Source organism: Dromiciops gliroides, chromosome X (genome assembly GCF_019393635.1).
Source record: "Dromiciops gliroides isolate mDroGli1 chromosome X, mDroGli1.pri, whole genome shotgun sequence".
Lineage (NCBI taxonomy): Eukaryota > Metazoa > Chordata > Mammalia > Microbiotheria > Microbiotheriidae > Dromiciops > Dromiciops gliroides.
In genome coordinates, this window is record NC_057867.1 from 70,327,268 (window position 1) to 70,348,932 (window position 21,665).

General features: G+C 38.0%; 1 protein-coding gene across 5 annotated transcripts in view; it reads right to left on the minus strand.

Annotated features, from left to right (window-relative positions):
- The window catches only part of RPS6KA6 (ribosomal protein S6 kinase A6), a 142,157-nt gene that overhangs the window by 21,376 nt on the left and 99,116 nt on the right, over nt 1–21,665 (minus strand). The window contains exons 21-23 of one of the 5 annotated variants that reach the window (XM_043973942.1): nt 19,852–19,992; nt 12,237–12,358; nt 6,060–6,323 (exon numbers count right to left, since the gene is read on the minus strand). In XM_043973942.1, the coding sequence (XP_043829877.1) occupies nt 6,215–6,323; nt 12,237–12,358; nt 19,852–19,992 (372 nt within the window). In that variant the 3' untranslated portion in view covers nt 6,060–6,214. Of the gene's footprint in view, nt 1–6,059; nt 6,324–8,929; nt 12,359–19,851; nt 19,993–21,665 lie in introns of those variants that run through there. The other 4 variants (XR_006353888.1, XR_006353889.1, XM_043973941.1 and 1 more) reach the window with 4 other exon arrangements.

Below are 21,665 nucleotides of genomic sequence, written 5' to 3' on the forward strand. Positions count from 1 at the left end.
AGACTTACATGAACTGATGTTGAGTGAGCAGAACCAGGAGAACATTGTACACCATATCAACAACATTGTGAGATGATCAACTGTGATAGACTTAACTCTTCTCAGCAATACAATGATCCAAGATAATTCCACAGGCCTCATGATGGAAAATGCTCTCCACATCCAGAAAAAAAGAACTATGGAATCTGGATGCAGATCGAACCATACTGTTTCTACATGTTTTTTTTCTTTTTTGAGGTTTTCCCCTTTTATTCTGATTCTTCTTTCAAAAAATGACTAATACAGAAATATGTTTAATGTGATTGTACATATATAACCTATATCAGATTGCTTGCTGTCTTGTGGAGCGGGCAGGGAAGGGAATGAGGGAGAAAAATTTGGAACTAGAAATCTTATAAAAACAAATACTGAAAACTATCTCTACATGTAACTAGAAAATAATAAAATACTTTTAAGATTAAAAAAAAATCACTCTCAGAAGTACAAGATGAGGAAAGCATGCCTAGCAAACATTTTAGCTAAAGAAGGTCTGGGGGCAGCTAAATGGCGAAGTGGATAGAGCACCGGCCCTGGATTCAGGAGGACCTAAATTCAAATCCAGTCTCATACACTTAATACTTACTAGCTGTGTGACCCTGGGCAAGTCACTTAATCCCAATTGCCTCACCAAAAATAAAGAAGAAGGTCTGAAGATTTTATAATAGCTAGCACTTATATGCCACTTTAAGGTCTTCGATGCACTTTATAAATAATCTCATTTTATCCTCACAACCCTTGGAGGTGGGTTCTATTATTATCCTTATTTTTACAGCTGAGTAAACTGAGACAGTGGCTAAGTAACTTGCCCAGGGTCATACCACTACTAAGTACTTGAAGTTGGATTTGAACTGAGGTCCACTGCCTCATCCATTGTGCTACCTAACTGCTTTCAATATGAAGGAACTGAAAGCTCACAATATATTCTTTGCTTTGTTTTTGGATCTCATTAGCATAGGGAACACAGTGAGCAAACTCCCTCTGCACCTACTTTGCAATGTTTCCTGTGAGTTCCTGGGGCACTAAAATTTAGGTTAAGTGACTCACCCAGAGTCACATCCTTATACTAAATATGGCTTCTTACCCCTGGGGCTGGCTCTCTATTCATTATACACCCCCCACACACACACACACATACACACTACCTCTTGATAAAAGTTAATAACATCATAAGGAAGCCAAAGCCCTAAAGTGAGCTCAGGCCCAATCCAGAGACATCATTTCCAGGAACAAGAGGGGGAGTTTCACTGCTCTGCCCTGATCAGGCATTTGGAGTATTGTGTTCAGTTAACAGTACCACATTTTAGGTCAGAACATTAATAGACTACATTAAACATCATGTCATAGGAACTGGGAATGTGTATTGTGCAGTAGAGAAGATCCAGAAGGGATGTGAGAGCTTTTTTCATGTATGCAAAGGATTGGTGTGTGAAAGGAGGATTCCATTTATTCTGTTTGATCCCAAAGGTAGAACCAGGAGCAATGGTAGGAAGACAGACTTAGGTTTGATGCCAAGAAAACTTAACTTTAAAAAAAGCTTAACTCTGAGCCATCCAAAAGTAGAGTTTAGCAGGGATTCTGTTAGTGAGGGGCCTCATTCAGCCACAACTTGGACTTAATCACTGAGGCCCCTCTCACCTCAGATGTGATAGGCTTTTGTGAGGCCAAGACACTTGTTCAAGATTAGTCAGCTAATAAATGTCAAAGTTGGGACTTGACCCCAGGTTTGACTCTCCTAAATTCAGCGTTCTTTCACCAGTCCTATATACTCTCTCCAGAGGCAACGTGGCTTAGGAAGTACTGCCAGCACTCAAGATTTTGGGCCAGAGGGTGAAGTGACTATGTACTGGCCCAGCAAAAAGGCTTTTATTAGGACTAATCTTTTCTTGACCATATTATCATCACGGGGAACTAACATCGTGCAAACTTCTACTGATGACAATCTGTAATCTACCATCTTAGAGTGCTTGAGACACAAGTGAAGTGACTTGCCCGTAGTAGGTCACATTGCTCACATATATCAGTGATGGCATTCAAACCCAGGTCTTGCCTTTAAGCACGGCCCCACTCTACCCACCATACCATACTGCCTTTCAGTAGTAGTAACAGTTAATGATAGATCCCACTTCCATGCTACTTCAAAGTTTACAAAGTACTTCCTGACAACATCTATGTGCATCAGGTAATGTAAGTTTTAGCACCTCCACTTTAAAGACTAGGGAATCAATTAGAGAAGAGGCTGTGCAACCTGCTCTAGGAGCACACGTGTACTACTAATAAGCTATTGTTTTGGGGCAGCTAGGTGGCACAGTGGATAAAGCCACGGCCCTGGATTCTGGAGAACCTGAATTCAAATCCAGCCTCAGACACTTGACACTAACTAGCTGTGTGACCCTGGGCAAGTCACTTAACCCTCATTGCCCTGCAAAAACAAAACAATAAGCTATTGTTTTATCATCAGGACAAGCTTGGGAAGTTGAGATTGCCATTCTTATTCCCATTTTACAAATAAGAAAACTGAGGACTAAAGGGGTTAAGTAATTTGCTCAGGGTCACATGGCTAGTAAGGGGCAGAGCGAGCATGCGAACCCCACCTAGCCTTAGTACAAATGTGGTGCCTTTGCCACTAACTGAGGCTGTGTTTGCTCGAATAAAATAATCCATGAAAGGCAACAGTTCCTTCAGATCACTGCCAGGTGGCATACTTGACCCAGCAGAAGCTTGCTGATCCAAGACTATCAGAGCCGAAATCTCATGTAACTGTTTCTGCCAGCATGAACCTGGTGGTCCTGCCTCTCACCCAGCAATCCTTGCTAGTCTGACCCTGTCTCACACCACAACCCTGTTCTAATGGTAGTTGGCTCTGTGGACCACAGCACTGCTAGCCCTACAGAACCGTATTTCTGCTCAGTCCCTGTGCCTTGGCAGCATCAGGACAGGGTTGGTGAGGTGAGAGGGAGAGGGAAACAGGATACCAAAGGCACCTCTCAGGAAGGCCCCCCAAACCCTCATCATCTTTCATTTTAACCAGCTACTTAAGGTACAGCTGTGATTGGGGATAAGACCGACCCATTTTGGGGCAGCTTTAACTGAATCCACCTAGGGACAAATTTACTAATGCCAGGTCAGTCAATATGCCATGTAACATGGCTGAGTGTGTCACGGGGTATTGCTGAATGGTCCAGGACAGAAGAAAAAGAATCTTGTACACTATTAGGAATGGTGGGGCAAACTTACAAACCACAGACCACTGCTTGGCAGGCACCTGCAGCTGGCCATGGGTGGGGGGTGGGGGGAATGTTCTGGCTGCAGCTTCCTGCCCTCTCTTAAACCACAGGCATTTGTGGTAACCCATCCTTTAAGGCAAGGCTTTTGACTGGTTTCTTTTCATCAGGAAGAGTCTGGAAGCACAGGCTCTGATCCTGGTCCTGGAACTAATTGGCAGGGAGACCTCAGGCAAGTCACCATAGCTCCCATAGCCTCTGTAGAATAAGAGGAAACTGGCTCCCCCCACCATCACCTCCCCACCACACATAAGTCTCTCTATGTCTCTAAGGTATCATCTTCATTCTTCCTCCTGAGGAAGCTTACAGTGGTTAAAGCTGGAACTACTGCCTCCCCCCTGCCTGGATTGATTTCCTAATAGAATGGGAAATGAGTCAAACCTGCTGCTGTTGCTAATTAAAATGATGTTGGAGCTGAAGGAACACAGTGGCCACCCATGGTGGGGGGGGGGGGGGGTTCATTGTGCAGAAAAAACAATTTCCTGGAAATCCTGAAGCCTCTGAGGCCGCTTTTGTCCCAGCATCAGGGGAAGTTACTGCAGTAGTTTGCCAAGGTCGCCACTTGAGAATTCAAGAAGAATTTTAGGAACTTTATAACATAAAGATGTAGGAAGGGGATCCCTTGAAAGATCAGTCCGCTGACGTTCTAAATTCTTCATTGGCCAGGAAACCAGAACAAGAATGTCCCAGGGCAGTGCTCACCCCATCTTGGGCACCCCCCTGCAATCTTGATGGGAGCAATGAGCATGGGAGTGGATAGGCAAATTTTCATGCATTCTCTCCCTGCCCCTCTTTTGTGAGGGCAAAGAAATTTTAAAATCCCAATATAATTACTCCCTACCCAGACTCCCCTTGCTCCCCTTACTGGTAGCAGCTTATGTGTCCCACAAATACTTTGGGTAACAGCAGGTCTGGTTGTGAGGAGAGCACAGAGAAATATACCCACTTTTGCACATGAGGGGTGAAAGAGAGAGAGACAGAGAGACAGAGACAGAGACAGAGACAGAGGGAGGGAGACAGAGAGACAGAGGGAGTGTGGGTGGGGAAGTACTGCTTCGGCTACTACAGAGAGGAGCTGAGGCAGGCCATTAGGAGAGAAGATGTGTCACTAAGGAGGGGAGGTGAGTACTTTGTGAGAGGAAACAGAAGCAGGGCTGGGGCTAGAGGCTGAGGACCCAAAAAGTGATGGATGGGGACAGAGATGTGTGAATGAATGGCTGTGATCCAAACAAAACAAAAGGGCAAATTGTTAGGGATTTAATTTTCCCATATGCATTTCAGAGTCAGAATAGGGGGAAGTGTATAGGTAAACATGATGTAATTGGACATTTTATTTAAATTGTTACTTTCTCACAATTGACTGCTTTTAGTCCATTTTTTTTTTTTTGGTGAGGCAACTGGGGTTAAGTGACTTGCCCAGGGTCACACAGCTAGTAAGAGTTAAGTGTCTGAGGCCAGATTTGAACTCAGGTCCTCCTGACTCCAGGACCGGTTCTCTATCCACTGTAACACCTGGCTGCCCCATTTTAGTCCATTTTTGACAGCAAGGAGAGGGTGAAGAAGACAGAGAGCCTCTCTCTCAGAAAGGGGGAAAAAACAAATAAATATGGCAGACCTTACAACTTTTTCTAGGGATGGTTCTTTACCTTGAACTGAGTTGAGAGAAACATAAGTGGTGTATATAAGTACCAACATCTGTTACTGAATTTTTTGGTATTTTCATTTTCTTTGGAAAGGTTGGGTGTGTAGAGGAAGGAATGATGGCCATTTTAATATAGAGGTCCTTCTTCATTCTCTGGGGATTCTTTATACACAACTGAAGATCATGGGGCACCACAATCTCCAAAGAATTAAAATTGTAGGTCATCCAAACGTCAGTGAAGACATAGTGAGTGTTACAGCACATTACCAACAATGACTCTCTCTGTCTCTGTCTCTATCTCTGTCTCTCTCTCACTCACTCACACACACACACACACACACACACACACACACTCTCTCTCTCTCTCTCTCTCTCTCACTCACACAGGGCATAAAATCCATCATCCAGAAAATGCGCAATCAAAAAAGGTGTCAAATCAGGAATAAGTTATAAACAGTCTGGGTACTGCACTGATGCCCACAGACTATTAAAGAATGCTGAGGAAGGCCTGCAGCACATTGGGCATATCCTTCATAGTGGATTTATAGGAGAACATAAAGAATTGTACAGGATAAGAAGGCCAAAGTAGGTGTGCTCTGCCCCACTGGAGAGAGTACTCCCACTGAGATCTCAGATCCAAGGAAGCAGAGAATTTCCAAGATTCTAAAGAATGAAATGCAAATTCATAGCCCTCAAGGAATGCTCAATTTCTATGAGGATACTTGATTCAAAGCTTTAAAGAATATGAACCAATGGCTCAACATTATCTTAATTAGCATTTACTGCAGAAAAGAGCAACCCCACAACATGAAGGCACAGTGATGCCCCCCCCACCCTGAGTCCTAAACATTTTTCTATGCTTTCATACTAGAAACTTAATAATGTGAGTTTTCTTGCTTTACAACCAAAAAGAAATAAGTGGAATGACCTTAAGTATATTCTGAAACACTTTTCACAAGTAGATTTTGAACCTAGGAGAAAGGTAGACAAAGCATAATACCAAGCAAGACATGGTTAATAATAACAGCAGTCTCAAAGTTTTATACCCACCCATCCACCCAGAAATGATCAAATGTGGTCAATGATAAGGTATTATAAAGTTGCAGCCTTTTTATTCTAGTACCCAGAGAATGCCAGTTATCGAACATGGTATCTCCAAAATTGTTGATCACAGAGTTTCAACAAGAACAAAAATAAATACAATGTCTATGTTGTCTTTGGCATGTTGTAGATTCAGAGTGAGAGCTGTTTATCAGCAGCACTGCACAAGGAAACACAAACTGTAGAATGCACTACTGGAGTCAGCCTTACAAGGAGAAGAACGTAGTACAATGCAAACTTGAAGGTCGACGTGTACAGTGCTTGAAAGAAAACATGTAAAAAGTAAGCAAAATAAATATGATATAAACTCCACCATATGTTTATAGAAGGAAATAAGAACTACAATATCTAAACACTGGGGACCTTTTATTCCACAGCAGTTTTTAAGTACCATAGCATGTACATTAAATTGCATACAACTGCCACTTAATGCCCTTTTCTGTATCGAGAATTGCAGTAAGAACATGCTAGTACAATACTTAGTCGAATCAGAGCATCAGTGCAAAAATGCCAAAGTGCTTGAGAAATGTCAACAAAGCAACATCAGAGATCCTCACGTAACAAATGTGGTTAGAGAGCCCACTGAAATCACGGATAACAGAACACTTCCTCTGGCAAAGAACACATTCTCCTTAAACTTTTGTACTCTGTGGGATTTAGCTGAAAAGTCTTTTTTGTTTTGGAAAAGTCACCATGAAAACATTTAACTGAGGGGTAAAGATAATGCACGTGACATCCCTAAAACTTGTTTCTGTGGAGAATTGTTTTCATCAATTTTAGGTGCTCAATAAAGATTTCCTGAACTTAGATGAATTCCTGAGGTTTAAAAACAATTAGATGTCACACAGTGCATGAAACTTATGCTTCTGTTCAACTTTTTCTTTTTGTAAAGCACACAGTAACTTTGGAAGGATGACTTGAGAAAAGAGATTCGAAATACTCAGAACACAATCTAAGCAATACTAACAGAGGGTAGAAATAGGCAGTTACATCTAAAAGGCCATAGTATATGACAAATACTTGATTTTAAGATGTTAATACACAGTAGCAGTTAGTACAATGCGGCACCACACAATTAGCTATTTAATAAATATCTTCAAATAGTGAATTAGTTCATGTAATTAGACAACTAGAAGGAAAGAACCTTAGTCACCAAAATAAGCTTTCTGTGTGTGTGTGTGTGTGTGTGTGTGTGTGTGTGTGTGTGTGTTTGCATATGTGTCTGTCTCTTGGGGTTGGTGAGTTTAGTGCATAATCCTAAATAGGGCATTACATAAATATTTATAAGCATTTAGCTAAAAAACTGCTTGTTCTCCAGTAAATGTGGAGGTGACATCTTGCATACATGATTTAAGCAAACTTAACTTTTAGAGGATTTTGCTTTTGTCTTTAATTGTATATTCTTTCAACTCTAGGGAGTCTTTTGATATTAAGATAAAGTGTCAATATCTACATTCAGGAAACATTACTTCTTTAATATCCATGGGAATTAATAGCCCAGTGGAATTCAGGTGACCAAAGTCATAGGATGTTGTTGAGCATTATCACTTGATGTTTTAATTATCTAATGCACTTTAATAAAATATATTAACACTAAAACCAGAAACAGTGCTTCTTCAAGAGTATGGTGTGGGTTGCTAACATTTTCCTGCATGGGATGGCAAGTACCACTACACATACACACATATGCATATGTATAATATATAATTAAATATGGCATTTATAAAATCATAAATATATAAGCACATATATGTAAATATAGTGATTCCACAAATGCATGAATCAACTGAAATTTAGAATGCATTTTCAAATGGTAGTTGGTCCACCTATGTTTACTATTGCTTGCAACCTTACTGCAAAAGTACTATCCTAATAGGGTATCTATGTCCAAAGAATAGCTTCGTGGACAGAGCATTACACTCGAGAAAATAAAAAGATGAAAGCCCACACTTAAAACACTAAATTTTAAAAAGCACTTCTGGAAACTTAGCCTCAATTGCCAATTCACTGTGTTATAACCTCTCAAGCCTGTTTGTAAAATCAGGACAATCTTGTAGGAAGCGTTGTAAGGAATTAGAATACAAGCAATCTTCAACTTACATTTCTCCAATCACAGAAAAGCTTTCAAATAATCTGTAGGTGTAAAAGTGGAAGAAGGGATGATGCTGAGAAAAGCCAAAGCACCTTAGGGCAGCTGACTAGGGGACACTCCCAGGTAGGGCTGGCCTTCCCTGTGGAGCAACCTTTCATACTGAAAAATATATCCCTTTTCCATCAGCAATTTTTCATTTTCACTTGAGAGTTAAGTGATCTAATAAGTATTTACCATTTGAAAATCCAAATTCATTTGCGAAGGTTAGTCACTCACACATTAATGCGAATCTGTTCAATTAGATTGCCTTCCTCCCAATACTTGCTACATACACTGAGAGAATGATAATTTTGACTGAAGGGATGGGAGGTAGAAAATTTTATATCCTGGAACCCTTTTGGGGGTAAGTCGAGGTAGGGGTATCCCCAGGGGAAACACTGGGCCACATGACAACACCAGCAGAGAAGCACTCAGAGGTGGTTGAGAAGTACAGACAGGGAAGTGGATGTCAGTTTCAAAATGGCCTCTGGCCTGTGCTCAGAAAAGGAGCCAGAGGGGAAGGGGAGGGAAGGAGGAGGACTCTTTTCTTTTGCTTTCCTCACTCTGTCACATGGCCCTCTGCTCCCAGAATGCAGAACTCCAGACTAGTACTGTAGTTAACTACATTATGGGTTAGAGGCTTTTGAGGGCTAGCCTGGGGATCTAACCACCATCTAGAGAACACTGTGTTGATGGAAAATGCATTTGAATCTTCAACTACCTTACAAATCAACTTTTGGAATACAACCTGTTTTTAGGCTGGGGGATACTTGTACATGTGAAAGCTCTTTGAGCTCATTGGAAGAAAGCTACTATCAAATCTACATTTTTTACTGTGAAAAATGTTTCACTGTTTTGATCCCAACCACAAGAAAGTATAGGAATTCAATGCATAAGCATTTCTGGGTCTAACAAAATAGGCTGAAGCTTCATCTTCACTGAAGGACAGAAATTGTCATTTCTCCCCCCTCACAATAACTACCACCAGCACTAGACTTACATACAATTTCACTTGTAAATGTTTTCCTGAGTTTTCTCATGGTAAGAGATGTGCTTTAGGACTTAGAGATAGTTGTTTTGAGCAAAACTGGTCTTCTTGGTTGGAGAAAGATAAACTAAATGTTTACTCTATATATCCCCTGCTCCAGTAATGCAAAACTAAGCTCTCTTTAAATACGGTCAAGAACTCTTATTTCTGTTAACTTGAAGGAAATTCCCACAAAAAGTAAATACATCAAAGATATCACAAGAGGAACACTGAATTTTGTAGAAAATAAAGATTAGTTTAACGAATAAACCATGTCCTGTCCGACTCTTGCCACTCAAATGCCTTCTTTCAATTCATATTTGTGGAAGTGAACAAATGATATTCTTAACTGCCATTCCTTCCTTCTCCAAAGTCAGTTCTGTTTTAAATGAAATCTTAGTTCAGACTTCACACTGCTAGGCTAGCATGTCTGAATTCACAAGGAAACTTTTGGTAATCGAATCAGTAGAAAATGGCACATCCATCAGGTTATCTTTGTACCCTTTACAAAGTGTCAACTGGAAGAATCATATTAGATAGGGAATCCCTTTGTCTAATACCGATCGTGTACCCTGAAAATAGTACGATTGTACTATTTGGATATAAAATTTTCACAAAATTAAAAATTTTTCTTTTGTAAACAAAAGATCGCCTATGGAAAATTGGCAAGTTTTAGGATCATTTTCATTTCCTTTTACAATTTTACTTCTCCAGATTTTATTACTAGAGAAATATATATATTTCTTGATCTTGTAAAAGTTCTGAAAATCCAACACCAAAACTATACTTCGGAACTTTTGTTATCAACTTTGATAGGACAATGACCCAGCAGGACAAATAAGATGATGACAAGGTAGGTAATAAGTTGGAAATATGAACAGACTGTTGTCACATGCGAGCACTTCCAGTAACAAAACAAAATGAGAGAAGAAAAAGCCAAAAAGCCAAAGTGGGCCAGGAAAAGCCACCAGATAAGACACCAGTATAACTATTTCTAAATGATGTATTCCATGTGGCATTAGATGCTCTTTAATGTCTTTCAAGTATTTCAAATAGACAGTTCAAAATAAGAGATACAAACTTTCACACAACACACCCAAGAAACAGCTCTGGGTGTAATGGGTATATATCATTTATATAATGAAAAGAATAGGTTTTCTTTTATTAAATACCAAACCTCCAAGTCTCCCAACCTAAATGGCATAGTTCTGCACGCAGAAATAAATTTCCTGCTCTCGACTGAATAAAATGAACACACACAGCAAACAGTACTCCTAGCACACACAAGTAGTTCACAGATATTCATAAAGCAAAATCTGAATATCCTCCAGTTTACATTCATGAGTTCCTTTTGCCAGTAGTAATAGTAATGGTGGCATCACCTTAAAATTTTTCATTTAGTTATTTTCCCATGATTTAGAGAGTCCATCACTTAGAGAAAACAATACCTACTATAGAAGGGGGTCTGAATCATATATTCAATGATCTCAGACCAGTTTGGCTTTTTGATGAAGTCTGATTTTAAAATGTGCTCAAATTTAGATGTTGACCATTAATGTTATTTCTTATTTCAAATGCTACTCACCCTAATGAATTTAAACTATGACATAATATTTTCTGGTTTACTGAAATGCACACTATATCACATGTGCTAAGTGCACAAGTACTACACTAAAATGTCAGTTGGATTACCATACATTTCAGGGGAGATTCCCATGGCATACTGCAATCCAAAGCACAAGGCAGTCAGAAAAACAGCAGTGTAATTCATGTGTAAAGGGGGGCAGGTAATGAGCAAATCTGACTGGTTAAGCTGAAAGAGTGACATGTAACCAACTCAGTGCCAACACTAGACTCATATCCTCAAAGGTTGAATCCTATTTAGTATATTACACCATTGATGACAGACTCTGGGGGAAGGAGCAGGGGGGAAAGTCTCTGGTTTTCTTAGAAAACCCCCAATTAGATTTAAATTTTATAGAAGTTTGATGGATACCCTTATATCGATTTTTTTCTTTTTTTTGCACAGGGCAATGAGGGTTAAGTGACTTGCCCAGGGTCACACAGCTAGTAAGTGTCAAGTCTCTGAGGCCGGATATGAACTCAGGTCCTCCTGAATCCAGGGCTAGTTCTTTATCCACTGCACCACCTAGCTGCCCCCACCCTTATATCTAGATGAAGTCACTTACTGACCTGACTGGATAATATTCGGATCTAAACTGCACGTCTTAGGGGGCAGCTAGGTGGCACAGAGTATAAAGCACTGGCTCTTGATTCAGGAGGACCTGAGTTTAAATCCAGCCTAAGACACTTAACACTTACTAGCTGTGTGACCCTGGGCAAGTCACTTAACCCTCATTGCCCCCCCCCAACAAAAAACAAAAAACAAAAAACAAAACAAATAAACTGCATGTCTTGTTTTAGCTAATCCTTGTCTCAAGGCCTTGGCACCAGGTAGGCTTGGGAGTTCTCACACTGGAACCAAACTGCCAAGTCTATACTTTGGCAGCTACAGAGAGTTAAATGGAGTCTATTGATTATGGAAAATGACAAGTTTCTATACTTGTTTAAAAGGACACAAACCAAAAAAGGTTTTCTAGTAGGGCTTAATATTTTAAAAAAATACTGATACTGCTTGGCATTACACTTCTTTATGTGCAACCTGGTCACTGGAAATGGTTGCCCCAAACCATTCTTTACTAAACCAGAGAAACCATTAATAACATATCCATAGCTGTGACAAACTTCTAAGAAGTCAGTTTGCAAGAATTATTTAGGGTCTTGACATACCCTAGTGTTTAACTTAAATACAAAGACACTGCTGCTAAACAACATTGTGGATGAATTTTGTGGACCTGTGGTGGTTTTTAAAAATTGTTTTCTAAAAAAAGGACTTATACAGAATTTTCAAGTAGTGTAGCAGAAAACTATATATATGCCTTTGATCACCGATTAGGCAGAGAGAAGAGAGAGCCACTCCTCAGATTTTCCCTTCCTCCAGTTTGGCAATCTTACAAGTCTGTGGATGTTAGCTTTTTCATGCTCCTCCGTTGAGCTAAACTCGAAGCAGCGACAGGCTCTAAGACTGGCTGAAAGGTCTTGTGATTCAGTGCAGAGTATGTAGCAGCCATTGCTCCCTGAAATAACAGAAACACATGACAATCTGAAAGACTGATGAGAGAAAGAAGTTACTTTTGTATTAGATCTTTTGCAACATTTAGATGAGACCAACAGCTGCCTTCCCACAGCCCTGGCCTGCTGTTATCTTCCACCTCCTGCAATTATGTTCAGTAACTCTGACAGACACATTGGTCACCCTTCTCACATGACCTCAATACTTTTTTGGCCAACATCCTTATTCGATGTTAGCCACCCACCAGCACAGACGTACCTCTGACATCCAAACACATCATTTTCCTCATGCTTACCCTCCAGTCCCTTGACTTTGCTCTATTATCTTAATCACCCCCGTTCTGGTTTCACTTGGCTTCCTATTCAACAACAACCCCATAGTTAAATCATTTCAATATTATCTCTATTGCCCCAGAATCCTATCTTTGACACCTTGATCTACTGCCATTCTCACCTTGCCAACTCAAGACTTTGCTCTTTCTCTCCTCATCCTCCCAAGTGGTGTTGTTCAAAGTTCACAAACCTTGCTGGGGCCATTACAAATTCATGCTAATAACTTCAGATACCAAACGCTTGTTTTTTATTCATATCATCTTCTCCACAGTAATTATTCCAAACCTGTCCCCAACGCTCCTTAAGAGCCTACTCATGAGCCTCTCACTCTGGGAATAATCTCGCCTGCTACCCTGAGGAGACTTCAACTTCTCTCTGACTCAAAATTTTTCTGTCTTTACTTAATTCCTCTTCTTTTGAAGCTATCTTTGAGAAATGTTTCCTTCCTTGTCAAGGCTACTCCTCTTTCCAGCTGAGCTCTTGATCACATTCGCTATCATTAATTTGTTAGGCTCTTTTCTCTTTCATCACTAGCTTGAGAGCCGTTCTCATCTATTTCCATGATTTCAACGACCATTTCCATCTCTATGACTCCCCAAACTGTTCTTTCTCCTAAGTCTTGAATTTTCTTCTGCTTGCTGAACTTCATCTGGATATCTTGTTGGCCTCTCAAACTCAACATGAGCAAAATAGAAATAATTCTTTTTGTTTTAATTTAATTTTTTAAATTTAAACTTTTTCCTTCCCTCCCCACCTTGCACTAGAGAAGACCACCATTTGACACAGATTTATGAATATATATAAAACAATACTATGCATACTTCTACTTATCAGTTCTATCTCTAGAAATGGATAGTATCTTCCTTCATAAGTTCTTGAATAATTATAATACTCAAAAATGATAGAATTAAAAAAAATTGAGCATTTATAATACTCAGCATTACTTGGCCATTTCACAGCTGTTCTTCAAACAATATTGCTGTTATTATATACATTCTCTGGGTTCTGCTCATTTCATTTTTCATTACTTTATGCAAGTCTTTCCATATTTCTTGAAAATTAACCAGCTCATGATTTCTTACAGCAACACAGTAGTATTCTATCATAATCATATACCACAACTTTTTTGGCCATTCCCCAATTGAAGGGCAGCCCCTCAATTTCCAGTTCTTTGCCACCATAAAGAGAGCTGCTACAAATATTTTAGAACATATAGGTTCTTTTCCTTTTCCCCAAATCACCTTGGGAAACAGACCTAATAGTGGTATTGCTGGGTCAAAGTATATACAGTTTTATAATTTTTTGAGCATAATTCCAGATTGCTCTCCAAAATAGGTGGATATTCACAGTTCCACGAATAGTATATTAGTGTCCCAATTTTCTCATATCCCCTCCAACATCTGGCATTTTCCCCTTCTATCATTTTAGCCAATCTGATAGGTATGAGATGATATCTCAAAGTTGTTTTAATTTGCATTTCTCTAAACAATAATGACTTAGAGCATTTTTCATATGACTGTATATGATTTTTATTTCCTCACTTAAAAAATGCCTGTTCATATCCTTTAACCATTTATCAATTGGGGAATGACTTGTATTCTTACAAATTTGACAAAGTTATCTGTATATTTAAGATATGAAACCTTTATCCAAGAAACTGTCTATAAAATTGTTTTTCCCAATTTTCTGCTTTCCTTCTAACCTTGGCTCCTTTGGTTTTATTTGTACAAAAACCTTTTAACTTAATGTAACTAAAATTAACCATTTTACATCTCAAAATGCTCTCTATCTCTTTTTATAAATTCTTCTCCTGTCCATAAGTCTAATAGGTAATGCTGTCCATGTTCTTCTAATTTTCTTATATCTCCCCTTACATCTAGGCCAGGTATCCATTTTGACCATATCTTGGTAAATGGCTATAATACTAGTCTATACCCAATTTCTGGTGGTCTGCTTTCTAGTTTGCCCAACAATTTTTACCAAATTAATATATTCTTAACCCCAAAGCTTAAATCTTTAGCTTTGTCAAAAACAAGGTTACTAAAAGCATTTACTACTGTGTATTGTATTTCTACTGTGTTCCACTGATCCACTTTTCTATTTCTTAGCCAGTACCAGATAGTTTGGTAACAACTGCCTCATAATATAGTTTAAGATCTGGTATTGCTAAACCTCCTTCAAATTTTTTCAATAATTCTTTTTGTTTGTTTTTTTGTTTTAAGGGCAATGGGGGTTAAGTGACTTGCCCAGGGTCACACAGCTAGTAAGTGTCAAGTGTCTAAGGCCGGATTTGAACTCCGGTACTCCTGAATCCAGGGCCGGTGCTTTATCCACTGCGCCACCTAGCTGCCCCCTCAATAATTCTTTTAATATTATTGACCTCTTGTTCTTCTAAATTAATTGTTATATTTTTTGAGCTCAATACAATAATTTTTTGGTAATTTAACTGGGATGGCAATGAACAAGTAGATTAGTTTAGGCAGAATTGTGATTTTTTTATTATACAGGCTCTGCCCACCCACGAACAATTAACATTCCTCCAATTATTTATATCTGATTTTATTTATATAAAAAGTATTTTATAATTATGTTCATGTAGCTCCTAGGTTTGTCTTGGCAGGCACACTCCCAGATATTTTATACTGTCTACAGTTATTTTAAATGGGGTATCTCTTACTCTATTTCTTCTTGAAGGGTTTTGTTGGTGATATATAAAGATGCTAATAAGTCTTATGTGATTTATTTTATATCCTGCTACTTTGCTAAAATTATTGTTTCAACTAACTTTTTAATTGGATCTACAGGATTCTCCATGTATATCATATCATCTGCAAAAAGACAGTTTTATTATCTCATAATCCATTCTGATTCCTTCAATTTCTTTATTTTCTTATTGCTATTGCTTGCATTTCTCATACAATATTGAATAATATTGGTGATGATGGGCATCCTTGTTTCACTCTTGATTGGGAAGACTTCTAGCTTACAAATAATACTTGCTGATAGTTTTTGGTAGATGCTTCTGATTTTAAGGAAAAATCCATTTATATATATACTTTCAAGTGTTTTTGGTAGGAATGAATGTTTTATTTTGTTGAAAGCTTTTTCTGCATCTACTCAAATAATCACGATTTTTGTTACTTTTGTGATTGATATAGTCAATTATGCTGATAGTTTTCCTTATGTTAAACCATTGTTGCATTCCTGGTATAAATCCCACTTGGTCACCATGTATAATCTTTGAGATATATTGTTGTAAGCTCCCGGCTAGTATTTCATTGAGGATGTTTGCATCCATATTCACTAATTAAATTGGTCTATAATTTTCTTTCCCTGGTTTTGCTCTTCCTAGTTAGGTATCAGTACCATATTTGTTTCATAAAAGGATTTTAGCATGACTCCTTCTTTGCCTATTATTTCAAAAAATTTAATACTGGAATTAGTTGATCTTTAAATGCTTGGTAGAATTCACTTACTTTTTTATTTTTATTTTTTTGGCGGAGCAGTGAGGGTTAAGTGGCTTGCTCAGGGTCACACAGCTAGTAAGTGTCAAGTATCTGAGGTCACATTTGAACTCAAGTCCTCCTGAATCCAGGGCCAATGCTTTATCCACTGCGCCACCTAGGTGCCCCCAGAATTCACTTATAAATACATCTGGTACTGACACTTTTTTCTTAAGGTAGCTCATTTATGGCCTGTTCAATTTCTTTTTCTAAAATAGCTTTATTTAGACGTTTCATTTCCTTTTCTGTTAAATCTAAACAGTTTATATTTTTGTAAGTATTCTTCCATTTCACTTAAATTTTTAAATTTATTGGCATTAGTATTTTATTCACCTTTTTATTTTTGATACTAGTAATTTGGTTTTCTTCTCTCCTATTAATAACCCATGGTTTATCTATTTTATTGTTTTTTTTTTCATAAAACCAACTTCTAGTTTTATTTATTAATTCAATGGTTTTCTTACATTCAATTTTATTGATCTCACTGTTATTTTTTAGGATTCCTATTTGGAGTTTCATTGGAGATTTTTAATTTGTTCTTCTAATTGCATACCAAATTTATTGGCCTGCTAAAAACTGAAATAATTCAATTTAACTCAATAAACAATAGCCCATTATATGAAAAATAAACAACAGCCTCCTTCTTACATTTCTATTTCTGATAATTCTCCCAGTCAGAGATGACCAAAACTCCAGTTATCTTTGGTTCCTTCTTCTCCCTTACACTAACATCCAATCATTTTTCAAGTCCTGTTAAATCTACCTCCACAATGTTTCTCACATTAATTACCCCTCCTTTCCATTCCCACTTTTATGACTCTAGTTTAAGCCTTCACTTCTTGTCTGGACCACTGCCATCAGTTCCTTTTTCCCAAAATGAAATTATATTGAAATATAGTTACCAAAAATATTTTTAAAAATTAGTTTCCAGGTTAAGAACCCAAGGCCTATAGCTAGCTGATGATCAACTTTTTCAAACTTAATTAGGCTGGTGCTTGGACTGTCTGTTGCCAAGCCTGTACTTGAACTCTTGAACTGTAATCTGACCACAGGGTACATGAATAGAAATATAATGTCCAAAAGAATTTAATTCAATTCAACAAACACTTATTAAACACCTATCGTGTTCAGAGAACCAAAAGGTTCTGGGAGAGAAACTATTGAAAGAACTGGAAGGATGGAAAAGATGATTAATCTGGTGAAAGGAAACTTGGGAACATGAGCATTGTTTTTAAATGTTTGGAGGACTTTCCTCTGGAAGAGGAATTAGACATTTTATTTGCTGCTAGAGGAAAGAATTAGAAACAGTTACCGTTAACAGGAAGGTTTATTTAAAACTCAGTATAGGGGCAGCTAGGTGGCGCAGTGGATAAAGCACCGGCCTTGGATTCAGGAGTACCTGAGTTCAAATCTGGCCTCAGACATTTCACACTTACTAGCTGTGTGACCCTGGGCAAGTCACTTAACCCCCATTGCCCCGCAAAAAAAAAAAAAAAAAAAAAGTTGCAGTTGCTCCCTACTTTCATTAGGATCAAAACTCAGTATAAACTGAATTTAAATTAAACTCTCCTTTAGGAACTCTGAAATTCTCTTTTTTGAACAGTATATTGGCATCCCACCCCTCTCTTTGCCTTGCAGCCACAAATTCTGTTCTTTGTTCTCACTGTGACCTTCAACCCTTCCAGTCCTTAGTTCTCTCCCAAGCTATCACTCTTACACTGCACTGGCTACACTCTTCTCTCTTCCTCATCTTGGCCTACTGGTGAACCAATTCAACACTACCCTGTCCTCTTCTCAAAAGTCCTACGTCCCCCTATCATATTGCAAATCTTGCCTGCCAAAACTTCAGCCTTAGATCATTACCATTGTCCTCTGCATGCATTCCTTCTCACGTGCTGCTGGACAAACTTGGAGAAAATCACAAACGGTATTGCGCTGAATCTTTTATGGAGGCTCTTCCACATCTTTTCCTCCCCCCTCAAATGTGCCATGGCTCCCCTCCCCTATCCTCTCAGTGGACAAACTTGCCTCATATTTTACTGAAAAATGAGGTCATTCATGCATGAGCTTCCTCTTCTCCCCTCTTATTCATCTCATCTCCCAGACATCTTCTGCCATTATCTCCTCCTGTACCCTTGTCTTACAAGAAGACATGGCCTTTCTCCTTGCCAAGGAAAACCTTTCTATATGCATAAGTGATGTTCCTCCATTCTATCTTCACTAGCAGATTGCCCTCTCTGTTATTCCCACTCTCACTTATTTTCACTGCTTCCCTACTGCTACAAAACCACCCATGACTCCCTCGTACTCAAAAAACCTTCACCTGATGCATCTATCCATGCCATATGTTTACTCCAATTCATGGTTAAATTCATTGACATCTTACACTAGTAAGTCCAAAAATGAATTTATTATCTTTCCCCTTAAACTCTCACTGTCCTTACTTTCTTACTACTTACTTCTTTATCTTATTACTTTCTTCTCTGAGCTTAACACCCAAAAGTCATCTTTGATTCTTCATTCTCTCACCTCTACTTCCCCCACTATCCAAACTGTTGCCAAGTCCTATTGATTCTACCATTGTAACATTTCTTGTACAGGGTGGGCCAAAAGTCATGAAGGGGTTTCAATATTGTGAGATTTAAAATTGGATACTAGAGCATTAATCTCCCCTCTTTAACCTTTCCCTTAATTTATCTCCCAGATCAGTAAGGTAAAGAAGCCTCTGGTCTCTAGTTAGAGCTTCTCCCCATCGCGCTATGTCAGAATCCTGGTCATCATTTGAACTCCAGGGACCCGATTGTGAGGGAACCTTGTTATGCTTTGTAGCTATTTCACAGCAGGAAACTATCATCCAATGCACTGAAGTAACTAAAGAGATTGGGTTTGGGTTCAATGGCATTCAAAAACTTGTTTGACTTATTATATTTTAATCAATAAGTCTAATTTAGTTGGGAATTCAAATAGTAAGACTTACATGGGAGTCTAAACTAATGTGTTTTCTATTATGAACAAGTAAGTACTAGTTCCTCATTTGGGAATATCAACTTGTCTGTTCCCTTTCCATTGATAGTTAAGACACAAAAACAAAGGGTCAAAATGAAGATACTTGAAAAACAACAACAAACTAAAAATAAAGTTCAATTTTGAAACAAGCACATAAGAGAACTGTAGGAAAATTTTCTGTCCTTAGGCAGGACACTCCACTACTTTTACGCTATTAATGCTGTAGATTTTCCCCATGACACCCTTTATTCTAAAACTGTATACAGTGGAAGGAACTATACTAGAAGGAATGAGCACTAGATGGCAGTTGTGTCAACAGTGTTAGCAGTTTTTGTTTTCTCAATTTTTTCCACTGCTACAAATGATATACTTAAAAGAAAACAAAAGCATGATCTTTTAATGTGTCCAGAGTGAGGCAGGGGAAAATTGGAAGCTTTTCTTTCATCATATGGAAAAGAAAAACTAAAGAATGTTAGCGTCTTAAGATTCACTGTTTTAAAATAATTGTCTGAAGTTAAAAAAATTCCTAAAGGTGGCTGTGTATCTGTTGAAATAAGATTTTAAGATAATTACCTTACTGTGGTCAGTATGAAGACTTACTTAGATATTAAGTATGGACATTAAATATTAACAGAGTTTTAAAATAATTATTTTACCTTTACAAGATGTGGTGCATCTTGCCTGTTGAGCTGATAATGGGGTAGCTGGTCCCTACAGGCTATCCATGAGTGTTTTAATACTTGTTCAGCAGTATACCGTTGATGTGGGTCAACATGAAGCATATGGGATAGCAAATCCTAAATAAAAATGAAAAAAAAAATTAGTTGAACCAAACATGAAATAAAAGATACCATTTCATTTATTTCTTAAATAAAAACATTTGTTGTTTTATAATTTCTCTTTGGACATCAGTTCAATGGAATATCACATATATTGAAAATAGTCAAATGGAAAAAGAGACAATTTCCTGAAATATATCAACTAAGATCAAATATATCAATTAACTGGGAAAATCCACATGTGTGAAACTGCAATGTGGTAAGTGAAGGGGAAGGGAAAATAGTTTTCAGAAAATGGCTATAAAGCCGAAACCACCTACCCTGAAATATAGCAAGTGGTCAAGAAGAAAGGAACTATAGAACTCTACTATTACTATCACTCCAACAAAAGTAAATGCCTAAAACATCTGGGGACAGGGGAGAGGTCCATGAGGTTAATTTAGTTGATAAATGGATTTTTCTGTATGAAATACTTAAGAAAGCAAAAAAAGCATATATCAAAATCTAATATTTACTCTTCATCACCCTGTTATGTCTGAACTGCAGCAGTGCTAAGTTCTTCTATTATAGCAATTGTGAATGCCCTTAACTTCAATTATCTTATATTAGTGTATAATATTACGATGGATATTATGTTATACACATTACCTCTTTTATCTTTCATAGGTATATTACATATACATCATATCAATTGTGATTGATCTTAATTTCAATGAGACAGTAAAATATGAATATGTATACATCACACACACACACACACACACACACACACACACACACACACACACACACACCTGGACCTGTGATTCCATAAGCTTGGGGCACTCCCAGTGTGGGGACTCATTCAATTCATCATTACCTTATGTGTCATTTACAATTCCAGAAAATTGCCAGGGGTTCTATGTGATAAAGTGACTTGCTCAGAGTCCCAAGCTAGAAGGCATCAGAGCAGCAAGATTTAACCTAGGTCTTCCTGACTCAAAGTTAGGCCTCTATCAACACTAAGACATACAGCCTCTCATATTTATTACAGACACAGTAAAATACTATTTGATTTTTGAAAATGAAATAATACCATTTTTAAAACTCCATCAACTTTTCTCATATTCAAAATGAACAAACTTTTCAAGTTGTAGTACATTACACTTCTCTTGGTGATGATTGTGGGGTGTTGTATCAATTTAGATTTAACAGAAAAGTGTAATAATACCAAACTGTAAAAGCAGGAAGAAAAAGACAATTATGGAAAGACACTGAAACACCAAGGTAATAGAAGCAATGTGGAAGAAAAATAAATAAGATGAAAATAGAATATGACATATCATAGAATTGAGTGCAGAATGTGATATATGATGGAGCCAAATGCAAATTATCAAAATTGATTGTCACTGAATCACTACCATTAGAAAAATTCCCTCTGATCAAGGAGTACTTAAAACTTTAAATCAACCATATAAATGATAAAAATCCCAAATTCCAGACCTTCAGCCTTCTGCTATTTATAGTTGACCAGCTGTTTTTTCCTATCTATTTTGGGGAGATAGAGACAAAGGTAAAGTAAAAAGGTTCAAGAGAGAGCTCAGGAGGAAGGCAAGCTTTTGTAAAATTGGGACCATAGTGCTATACTATGAACTCTACCCTTTCTGTCAGAAAATATCAATTAGGGCCAGTAAGATAAGGAAAGTATTTAC